This window comes from Crocodylus porosus, unplaced genomic scaffold, assembly GCF_001723895.1.
Source record: "Crocodylus porosus isolate Cpor-Errol unplaced genomic scaffold, CroPor_comp1, whole genome shotgun sequence".
NCBI classification, from domain to species: domain Eukaryota; kingdom Metazoa; phylum Chordata; order Crocodylia; family Crocodylidae; genus Crocodylus; species Crocodylus porosus.
The window spans coordinates 143,402,115-143,412,785 of NW_017728931.1; the positions used below are offsets into that span (position 1 = coordinate 143,402,115).

At 61.6% G+C, this 10,671-nt stretch overlaps 1 protein-coding gene across 2 annotated transcripts; it reads right to left on the bottom strand.

The window, feature by feature from the left end:
- Positions 1-550: 550 nt before the first annotated feature.
- On the bottom strand, positions 551-10,622 carry NCAPH2 (non-SMC condensin II complex subunit H2). 2 transcript variants are annotated; one of them, XM_019543834.1, is made up of 20 exons: positions 10,490-10,622; positions 10,261-10,362; positions 10,001-10,056; positions 8,903-8,984; positions 8,595-8,666; positions 8,251-8,330; positions 7,787-7,941; positions 5,613-5,717; positions 5,118-5,245; positions 4,955-5,026; positions 4,620-4,686; positions 4,342-4,446; positions 4,136-4,189; positions 3,726-3,796; positions 3,416-3,524; positions 2,998-3,063; positions 2,587-2,642; positions 2,130-2,231; positions 1,759-1,908; positions 551-820 (listed from the first exon to the last, which is right to left on the bottom strand). In XM_019543834.1, the coding sequence occupies exons 1-20, from the start codon at positions 10,595-10,597 to the stop codon at positions 680-682; spliced, it is 1,881 nt and encodes a 626-aa protein (XP_019399379.1). In that variant the 5' UTR covers positions 10,598-10,622; the 3' UTR covers positions 551-679. The 2 variants fall into 2 exon arrangements, with proteins under 2 accessions (XP_019399379.1, XP_019399378.1); XM_019543833.1 differs by having other exon boundaries at positions 3,407-3,524.
- Between the last annotated feature and the right edge of the window lie 49 nt (positions 10,623-10,671).

The following is a 10,671-nucleotide window of genomic DNA, read 5'->3' on the forward strand; positions in this document are numbered from 1 at the left end:
CTTGTGATGACCCCTTCTTTCCATTGGGTGTAAGCCTCCTTTTTAGCAAGGAGACATTCCCGGATGCTTTTGGTGAGCCACAGAGGCTTGTGTGCTCTCCTGCTCCCTTTGATCCTCGTTGGGATTACCTTCCTTTGGGCTTGGAGGATCGTCTCCTTAAGAAGACCACTCTCCTTGGACATCTGGCTCCCCTCCCTCTGGGACCTCAGCGCTTCTCCAACTATCCTCCTCAGCTCATTGAAGTCTGCCCTCCTGAAATCTAGGGCCACTGCCTTACTGCTTGCCTTTGCCACCTTGCGCTGGATGGTGAATCCCAGCGGGCGATGATCGCTGTCGCCCAGGTGGTCGAGCACCCACAGCCCCCTCACCAGGTCATCACCCGTAGCCAGCACTAGGTCCAACAAGGCGTCTCCCCTGGTGGGGCTGTCCCTTCCTCCGCCCCAACCAGGAGCCTGGGGTACGGTGGGAAGCTGGGGACAGTGCAGGGTGATGGATGGGGCTTTGTGAGCGTGAGCAGCCAGCCCCTACCCACAAGCATGGAGACAGCTGGTACAAAACAGCCAATTTATTGCACAAGGGGGTGGAGAGTAAGGGTAGGGCCCCCAGCTGAGGGGGGAAATAGGGATGTCCAAGAGGCTCACTGTACAGGGGGCAGGACCGCGGCCACCCGGGGAGGCCGTCAGGTGCTAGAGACGGATGGAGCTGTGTAGGTATGGAAACGCTCGTGGGCCCGCTCCTGCGTGAGCAGGCGCAACCGCACGGTGTCCACGGCTTCCTCCAGCCCAGGCTCCTGCGCCACCTCCACCGTGTAGTCGTTGGCCTGTGTGGGGGAAGGGGTCAGGGTGTCTTAGTACCAGCTGCAGCTCTTGGGGCACCAAGTCAAATCTGCAGTACCAGGCTGTGGTGGGGACCTAAGTCCAAGCGTGGAGCTATGACCTTATCAGCCCCCTGATATGAATGAGTGGGGAGGACCTGGGGCCTGCACAGGACAGTTTCTGTTGGAGACCGTCCAACCACCCGTAGGAGGCCTGGGTCTTCCAGCGCCATTTCCAACACTGGAGCAAACCAGTGCTGGCAGGTGGATCAGCACCCAGAAAGGCTGGAGTGGGAAGGATCCAGGCATAGCGATGCCTGTGCTCTGCTGTGGGGTGTCTGTCCCAGGCTTCTGGGCTGTGCTACTTAACACCCCCTCTCCCCCCTCAGATGGAGCAGGACAGGGTGGGGGGGCAATCCTCCCCCAGGGGTGCTGGATGCTGCTGCCACCTAGGCTGGGGCTAGGGGTGGGGCTGGGCCGTGCCAATGCTCCTGCTGGCATCAACCCCGCAGGGTCCTGGCTGGAGGGTCTCAGGCTCAGCCCCACGCTGCACTGGGGCAGGAAGGGATTTCCCCCCCGCTCAGACTCGTCGCACTGGGGGGTTTTGCCTTCCTATGCCGCGGGGCACGGCCTCGGCCTGGGGTCTCTGCAGCACTTATGACCCCCCTGGCGGCAGCAGGCCGTTGGTAGATGCAGGGGCGATGTCTGGGGCTTTGTCATGCAGCTCTGAAGTCGGACATATGGTTTGTCTGGGCTTCTTTGGACAGAGCTGATCCTGCTTCAGGCAGGGCTGGGACTGGACATGACCCTGTAGCTCCCTGCCAGCCCTGTGCCCGTCACTTCTCTATGATTTCTATGACGTGGCTGTGGCAGGGAGCAGAGCGGCTGACCTGCCCTGAGTCACAGGGGTCCTGGGACGGGCAGATACCCCCCCCAGCACTCACCAGCTGCAGCGAGGCCAGCATGTAGCGACACACTTCGAAGGCCGGCTGCCCAGCCACTAGGCTGGCGAAGGAGCGCCATTCCCCCATGCGCTCAAAGCGCGACGCCAGCCGGTCCCCATAACTGTGGATGTCAAAGACGGTGCGGTCCTCCTGCGATGGAGAAGCGGGCATCACCCCTATGCTCAGGGGACCAGGCTGGGGCCCCTAGGCATAGGGTTACAGCCCCTGGGCCCCGAGGGTTACAGCATCCAGCCTGGCTGGGGGAACCAGCCTAGAGCAGGCCCCATCAGGACTGGGCTCTAGAGCCAGAGCAGGGCCCAACCCTCCCTTGCTCTCTGCCCCCCGGCGGGCAGGCAGGGAAAGGGCCTCACCTGCTCCTGCAGCAGTGGTCCCATCTTGTCCTCCCAGTCGCAGATGCGCCGGGACAGCACGGTCTCCCGTGCATACTTCTGGGAGTTGGCTATGAATAGCTCCTAGGAGAGAGGAGGCGGGATCAGCACGGCGGGGCACAGCCCAGCCCCCTCTGCCTGGCTTGGACTGAGGGACCATGCTGGGGGCACATGCCAGGACAGCTGGAAGTGGGGCGATGCAAAGGGGCTTAGCAGGTGCTGAGGTCTGACCATGGCAGGCAGAGCCCTGGGGCTGCAACTGGTGGGACATGGGGTTGAGCTAAGGTCTGCCTGCAAGTCCTTCCTGCTTGGCCCCAAGCAGGGAGCCCCAGGCCACTGAGTGCAGTGGCAAGATGGGTTGGGGGAGAAGGGGCGATGGGCAGGCTGGGGTGGGAGTCTGGCTCCCCCCATCACCACCCCACAGGAGGAGGCTACGTACCACATTCTTCCGCACTAGCTCCTCGTAGCTCAGCGACTCGGGGATGTCTGTGGGGCCTGGAGGTACAGGGCAAGCTGTAGCGAGCGCGCTGGGTGGGTGCAGCAGGGACACTGCTTCCCCCCTTCAAGGCACTGCCAGTTTCTCCTTCCCCTGGGGTCCCACCCTCCACCGTGCGCTCGAGCAGCAGGGGCCATATGAGCCCCCACGCAGCTCCCTGCCCCTCTTCGTTCCAGCGGAGCATCCCAGGTGCTGCAGTTCTGTGCCTATTTCTTGCAGGCTCCCCCCATCCCGAGCACTACAGGGTCCACCTAGCAGCAGCCGGTGCTGTCGGTGCCTCCCAGCCTGAGCCAGGCCGTGCCCATGGCCAGGTCTGCAGGAAGAGAGCGGTGGGCACTGGGGAGGGTATGTTACCTGGCACACCCTCGGCCAGCTCCACGAGGGGCTCCAGCGGGATGTTCTCGGGCTCCAGGAAGTCATCTGCAGGGGAGAGAACCCAGATCAGGGCCCTTACACGGCCATCGTACTTGTCTGGCCCCAGCCTGCAGCCCAGGGCAAGGACTCAGGACCCTAGAGCCTGCCTGGGCCCAGCCCCCTCCGCAGAAGCTGGTCCAGAGCAGCTAGTTCAGAAAAGCCTGGGCTTGTTTCAACCCGGAGCCTCCTCTCCAGCTCAGCTTGGCCCCACACAACAGGGCTGTGAACAGCTGGCACAAGAGGTGTCTGTGCTCCAACCTAGCGCTGGCAGAGCCAGGGCCACTCGCAAAACCCCGGTGCTGGGTCGATTCCCTGCATGCCCAGCAGCCCCCGCTGGGTGTGACCACACCTGCCTCACCGTCATCATGGTCCAGGTAGTTGTCCTCCCGCTCCGCCTCCACAGCAGGCAGCTCCTCCTCCGGCTCGTCAGCCCGATCCTCCGGCAGCCGGTTCAGCAGCTGCAGCCCCTGGCAGGCGGGTGAGCGAGAGGCACAGGCATCACCACCAGCCTGGCCGCTCAGCCTCGGTGCTCATTCAGCCCTGCCCCTGGAGAGCTCCCCTGGGAAAGCCCCTGGCTGCAGTGCAACCTACCCTCTCTGCCCCACATGCCCAGACCCAGCAGAGGGGCCAGGGACTGGAGCCCCTGCCCCATGCAGCTCCCCCCTTACCATCCTCCTCTGCAGCTTCCTCTGCATGTTCATCCGCTCCCGCAGCTGCCTCCAGTACATAACCTCCAGATCTGCACGAGACACGACAGAAGCTTGGCCGTTGCCCTGGCTGGGAGGGAGACAGAGCCCCAGCCCAACCAGAACCCCTGCTGCTCCCATGGACCCCAGAAAACACCCCAGGTTGGCTGCAGTCTCACAGGCCACATAGGCTCCATCCTCACCCCAGGTGGAAGGGGAGCCCCAGCCCAGGGCGGGCACCACAGGTAGTAGCTAGGCCTGCCAGAGCACCCCTGCAGCAGGCAGCTGCATGGGCCCCACCGCCCCCATGCGAGAGCTGCTTTGGCAGAGGTTTGCTGGAGGATGGGATGTTAGTTGGGGGGGGGGAGGCCAAGTATACCCAGGCCACTCACCAGCGAACGTGGGCCCTTTTACTCTTGTCCTTCTGCTGTCAGCTCCATTGTGCTCTAGAGAGGCCAAACACAGCTGCAGTTAGACCTGGCCGGAGGACGGCTCCGTCATCGCGCCCCCTCTTGCAGCTGCTGCCAGATTGGGTCACCAGGAGGCTGGTGGAAGATGCGGGGGTCTAGGGGCTGGAGAACTGGAGCGCGGTACTCACGGGTGGCTGTGAACCACTTCATAAAGTCCTGCAGCTTGCTGAACCGCCTCTTCCGCTTGCTGCCAGGCTGGTCGTCCAGGCCACGCGGCACTGAGAAGGGTCTCCCTGGAGTCAGGGGAGAAGGGGGCGAGATAAGCCACGGGCAGGGGAGAGGGATGCACTAGGCAGCTGCTGCCTCCACTTCCTGCTTCCATAGAGCAAGGCCAGGGCCAGGCTGACCTGGATGGAGCCACAGCCAAGCAGAGACTAAAGCCCAGAGGCAGCTACCCCCGCCTCACCTTTTTTAAAGGGCTTGTCCTCAGAGTTGCTGAAAGGGTCGAGGCTCCGCCACGGATCCAGCATCTCCTGGTGCAGAGAAGGCAAGCATGGAGAAAAGGTGCCCGGGCCATCTAATCCTGATCCCACCCCTGCCACCCGCTTGGTACCAACAACGATGCAGTCATCCAGCTCCGTGGCCACCGCCAATGGCTGCAGGGTCTGTGCCCGGCTGCAGCTGCCCCCGGCATCAGCAGGGAAGTAGGGGCAGCCATAGGTGCCTTCTGCACTTGCCTCCAACTGGGCCAGTGCTGGCAGGGACCGGTCCTTTCCCTTTTGGTGCACCACAACCTCTTACCTTTATGTGCGCGCTGTGGTCCATGGCAGTGCCCCTCTCCCGCAGCATGTAGCCCTTTGTCTGGGAAGCACACTAGGAGACGGAACAAGCAGCACCATGAGCGATACAGCAGGAGCGAGTCCCAGCTCCCCACCTTGCCCAGGAACCCTGACACGGCCCCTACTTTCTGCTGCTCAACGTGCTCGACCACAGCTGGAGCTACCTCCCCGTCCTCCTCCGGGACATCAGGCAGGAAACCACCACCACCGTCACTACCTCCATCGTCAGCACCATACTCAGGAGCCGCTGCACCTGGTAGGGGAAGCATGGTTAACTCCTTGGGAGGAAACACCCCTCCCCATCCAAGCAAGGAGAGCCCCAGCGAGCTCCCACGTCCTGCCTGAAGCCTGTCCTGGGGGAGGACAGTTGCTTATGTCCCTCCAAGCAGGACACCTTCAAAGCCTGGGGATGGGGAGAGAAGCAAACACTTCCATCCCAGTGATGCAGGGCTCAGTGCACCCACTTCCCTCCTCCAGCACAGGACAGGACTAGAGGATTACAGCATCAGTCAGCCTCTGTGCTGGAGAACCAGCCCCCAAGCGCTCTCTCTGTCAGCACAGTACCCCCCCAAGACACGGGAACCCCAGGTTGTGCTCAGCTTGCAGGCAGTATGCCTCACCTCCATCATCTGAAAAGTTCAGGACTGGGATGGGGGCCTCGCAGACACTGACCTCCCTGGACCCGTCTCCGCCCCCCGGGGCGGCAGGCTGCGGTCCTGTCAGGGCTAAGGAAAAATGGGAGTGAGCACAGCACAATTTTAGTTCGGTAACAGGGAGGGATCTACCACACGTTATGACTCGGCTGACTCCTTGCTCGCAGCCGGTGTTGAGTAGCGGCATTCAGACGATGACTGGATTTAAATAAACGCATAAAGCAGACAAGAAAACTCTGAGCTTGAGGACAGGGAAGCTAGAAACAGCTGGAGGGATAACAGAGGAGGGATGTGACCAGCTGTGCCAATAATCTCACTGGGACTTAAATCTGCAGGGTCCTGGCTAGAGGGTCCTCCCCTCAGGCTCAGGCTGACGCTGCATTGGGTCAGGAAGGAATTTCCCCCCAATCAGACTGGTATGGATTCAGGGGGTTTTGCCTTCCCTTGTAGCAGGGGGCACGGCCTCTGTCTGGGACCTCTGGAGAGTCCTAGCTGCGGCCCGCCCTGCTTTACCTGGGGCAGGTTCAGGTGCGATGCCTGGTGCTGTGTGAGCAGTCACAGTAGTTTTACCAAGAGGTTAGATGATGGAATTGTCTGGGCTGGTTTGGACAGGGCTGATCCTGCCTCAGGCAGGGGGTTGGACTAGGTGACTTCTGGAGCTCCCTGCCAGCCCCACTTCTCTAGGACTCAACATCTGCAGCAACATCCACGGTCACCTGCACCATGTGGCCAGCCCTGTCCCTACTGCCCTCATCCAGCACGCAGGGCCGACTGCCGTGTTTGTAAAGCTCAACCTCGAAGGTCAGACATATCCTTCCCCTCCTCCTCAATTCCACAGCCCATGGCTCAGTTTTGCAAGGGAGACTCAACCCATTTATTTCTTATTTCAGTATTAAAGCTGTTGGAGTCCCCTGTGGTTTGGTGGTATAACCCATGCCTACCATGCAGGAGACCTGGGTTCATAGTTTCATAGTTTCTAGGGTTGGAAGGGACCTGAGCAGATCATCTAGTCCGACCCCCTGCCATGGCAGGAAAGAGTACTGGGGTCAAATGACCCCAGCAAAATGTTCATCTAACCTCGTCTTAAAGACCCCCAGGGTAGGAGCCAGCACCACTTCTCAATTCCCAGACAGTTATACAACTACAGCCACGGAGGCACCAAACATCTGGACTCAGTCTGGTCTTTGGATTCTGTCTCAACAGCTTTAAAGGAGGATGGCAGGTCTGGGAAGGGAAGCCTCTGCTCCTCCAAAAATTCCTGCCCAGGCACATGCATCAGAAGTCTGGGTGGCCCTTGTGTTTACACCATGATGCCAGAGGATTGATGGTTGCCACATTCAAGACACGGTAATGAGTGCGTGCTTGTTTCGCCTGAATTTACTTTGCGTTAAAAGTCAAACCTCACTGAAATAAGGTTTATATTTTTTAAAAAAAACGCAGTTATCATTTATGTAGCAATAAACCAACACATTGAAAACCAAAGGAGTTTGTTTTGCAATCCATCGGTTCCCCCACCTCACCCCGCTTGGATAGGCCACACTCTGGGACAGGCCAGAGGCCCTGTGCTCCTGACATGGTCTTGCTAAGACTTTGGCAAAACCATGGCTCAAGAAGGCCTCCCCTTCCCCTTAACCCCACTTCTCCTCAGTGTAATGAGGCCTCTGCTTCTACCCGAGTTTCCCCCTTCCTTAGGAAGAGACCGGGCTGGGTCAGGCTGCTAAAAATATAACAAGCAGGGAGTTCCCATCCTCTTGCACATCGCACCTGGAAGAGGGTAAGCGACATCTTCCAAGAAGACAGGGAGGTTTGAATGAAGGTCTAACAGCAAAGGACACACATCCCAGTGCTGCACCTCCGTGGGGATTTGCCCAGTCACTGGTGCCCGGTTTCTTACACAGCCGTTACAACCGGCTGGTTTCTACAGTTGCCCAAAGCAAAACCCAGGTACATGGAGCACACCCTGTTCTCACTCATTGCCTACACGCAACCCCTGCGGGGCTGATCAGCCAGCCAAGCACGATCCAAGCCTCTAGCTACGTTCCCTGCATCATTTCTTTATGCTTAAGTACCACGTGCTAATAGCCAGGGATGAAAACAAACCACGCGGGGCTGGGACTGATCACAACAACCCAGCTGCATACCTGCCGCCATGCCAAGGTTCCCGTCCTGGCCCCGCGCCTGTAGGTGCTGCATGGGCGAGAGGCCGGCCAGCTCCAGCATGAAGGCTCCGCTGGGGTGAGGGGTGCACGTGTTCACGCGGAAATCCTTCCGGCTGGCCAGGATCTCTCCCTTCCGGCTGAGAAGGGGAAGACTCGTGTGAGGGGAGCTCCCAGGAGCTGGGGCATGGCAGCGATTGAGGACAGGCAGAACAGGGGGTTCTTGCACACAGCATGGGTGTTAGGAGGAGGAGAGACCCATTATAGGCAGACCCTGTCCCCCATCCCAGCCAGCACAGAACACGGGGCTGCAGGGATCACCCTGGAACCCAGCCCCGTGTCTGCCCGCTCCTGCAGGCACCCAGCACCACACCACGTGGGGCCCCGGTGCCTCCCCCAAGCCCATCACGAAGGCAGTGATGGAAAGGCACCACGAGGCTAAACTCTACCTGAACAGGGGGTTGCCCTTCTTCTCGGCCTCCTCTGGAGGCACCAGGGCCATGGGAGTCAAGGGGACGATGTTCACGGTCTGTGAAGACAAGGCTGCGTGATCGTCCTGTCGCTCCATCCTGCCAGGACACCACGGCCCAAGCCGGGAGCTCCGAAGGCTCCCTCACCCCCCAACAGCCAATGGCCAAGGTTTCTGGCTCCCTCCCCCCAGCCCTATGCGAGGAGTGCACCGCGCAGCCCAAGGGGCTCAGCTGCCCGTGCTCCCAGCTGAAGTGGGATCCACCCAAAACCCCCTGCCAGGAAGGGGGTACAAGAAGCCAAGGCTGGAAATGGGATCTCTTACACTGTGCGGATGGTCCTTCCTCATGTTCACGTTGGCTGCAGACTCATTCTGAATATCATCCAGTGAGAGGAACTGTGCAGAGAGAAACCGAGCACTGAGCAGGCCAGCACAGGGCCCGGAGAGCTGGGTGGAGACAGCACGTCTGGGATGCTGACAGGCGAGTTTGCTGGTATCCACTGAGCCCCCAGAGAGGTCTTGCACGCGGCCAAGAGCACTGGACAGTCCGCAAGAAGCTGCTGACAGCCGAGGACGATCTTGGACCTCCCCGACGCAGCGAGGGCTCGCCTGCCCCACACCAGCCCTCCTACCTCTTCCTCCTCCATCCTGGTCCTAATGGTGGCGTCAGCATCATGGCCGTCCTCTCCCACAGACGTAGGCTGCTTGTCCCGCCTGGGTCAGGAGGGAAAACAAGAGAGTGCGGGAGTCTGAAACTGTCACTGCCAGCAGAGAAGTTCCCTGGGGCTGTGACTGGGGCTTTGGTGCGACCCTAACCAACAGCACTGAGGAAATCGCGGCCCATCTCCCCCAGCTCCAGGGCAGGCAACGCGTGCAGCTGCCAGGCATCTCTGGCCCTTCCCACGAGCAAACGTGTCAGAGACAGGCCTGGCCTTGGTCGCCCAGGAGAGACAGGGCAAATGAAGAGGGCGAGTCCCCCAGTGGGCACACAGCTTCTCCAGGGACAGCCAACGCAGAGCCGTCCCCCAGCAAGGGGCACAGACGGCAGCGGGATCCAGAGGAGGAAGCAAGGCCGCAGCCTGCCGCACTGGAGGCAGGCGTGTGCCAGCGTCTCTCCCTGCTGGCAGACGGGGCAGAGGTGCGGGATGGCCACAAAATGCGCCGGACGCACGGCTGTGGAGGCAGCACCGTGCAAGAGCCGCCGGCTGCAGTCCCCGGTGGCCCGCGGCATCAGGCTGCAGCATGAGCTGGTCCATCAGGACATTTCAGAGCCAGGAAACATGTGATGAGGAGGGAAGGGGAGACCAGGTCTGGCTCCACAACAGTCACCGTCACCCAACTGCAGCAGCTCTGATGCACCAGCCGCCGCAGGGCCAATCCCACCGGGCCCAACCCAACAGGGCGCAGCAAGGGCCTGTCCCGGCACGCGGGTGCCAGCTCCGATACAGTAGGTTTCACTGCAGAAGTCAGCGACGGGGCAGGAGCCTGGTGGCAGCTTCACACCACGGCGGTCAGAGCCTCGCCCTTCCAGGCTTTTGGTAAGAGCCACAGCCGGCACCAGCCCCAAGACAACATGGGGAGCGCTTCGGGCAGCGCCGGGGACAGCAGGGGGCACGCGGCAGGGAGGATGCTCCCAGAGGCACGTGGCACGGCACCAAAGCAGACCTGTGCTGCCAACACGAGGGGCGCTGAGCCCAGTCGGCAGGAGGCTTACTCAGGCCCTGACTTACTTCTTGTTGGAGATGAAGTCAAGGGCCTGGTAGACCAGCGAGTAGAGATATTCCACCTGCCGGACAAAGCAACGGGCCTTAGGGCTGGGCCCCGACGACGCTCCCCCCAGGCCATCTTCTCCCCCAACCCAGCCCCTGGAAGGGGTTTTCTCCCGGGCGGCAGAACCCCGGACGCAGCTTCCGCGGAGCAAGACCAGGGCCGGAGGCGGCCGCGCCTGGCGAAGCTCCCCAGTGCCCGCGACCCGGCTCCGGGCGCTCACCTTCCTGCTGTAGATGCAGGCGGAGCCCTGGATGAGCAGCGCCGCCTCGATGAAGTTCATGGTGGTCCTGCCACCGTCGAAGGAGATGCAGATCTGGTCCAGCTGCAGGGGGGAGAGGAGCAGGGGCTGCTGGCCACGGCGCGGACGCGTGGCGCGAGCCGCCCGGTCCGGCAGGCTCTCGCACCGGGCTCCGCGCCACGGCCCCGCGCGCAGGCCCCGCGCGCCGCACCTCCTCCAGGTACTCGCCCAGCTGCGCCGCCACGTCCACCTCCCAGTTCTTGGTGAGGTCGCGGATGGGCTGCTGCAGGTGCACGAAGCGCGACTCCGCGTCGTCCATCGCGCCAGCCGGCTGGGGCCGGGGGGCTCCGGCTCACCCGCGCGCTGCCACGGGGGGCGCCGCCGGAGCTGCCG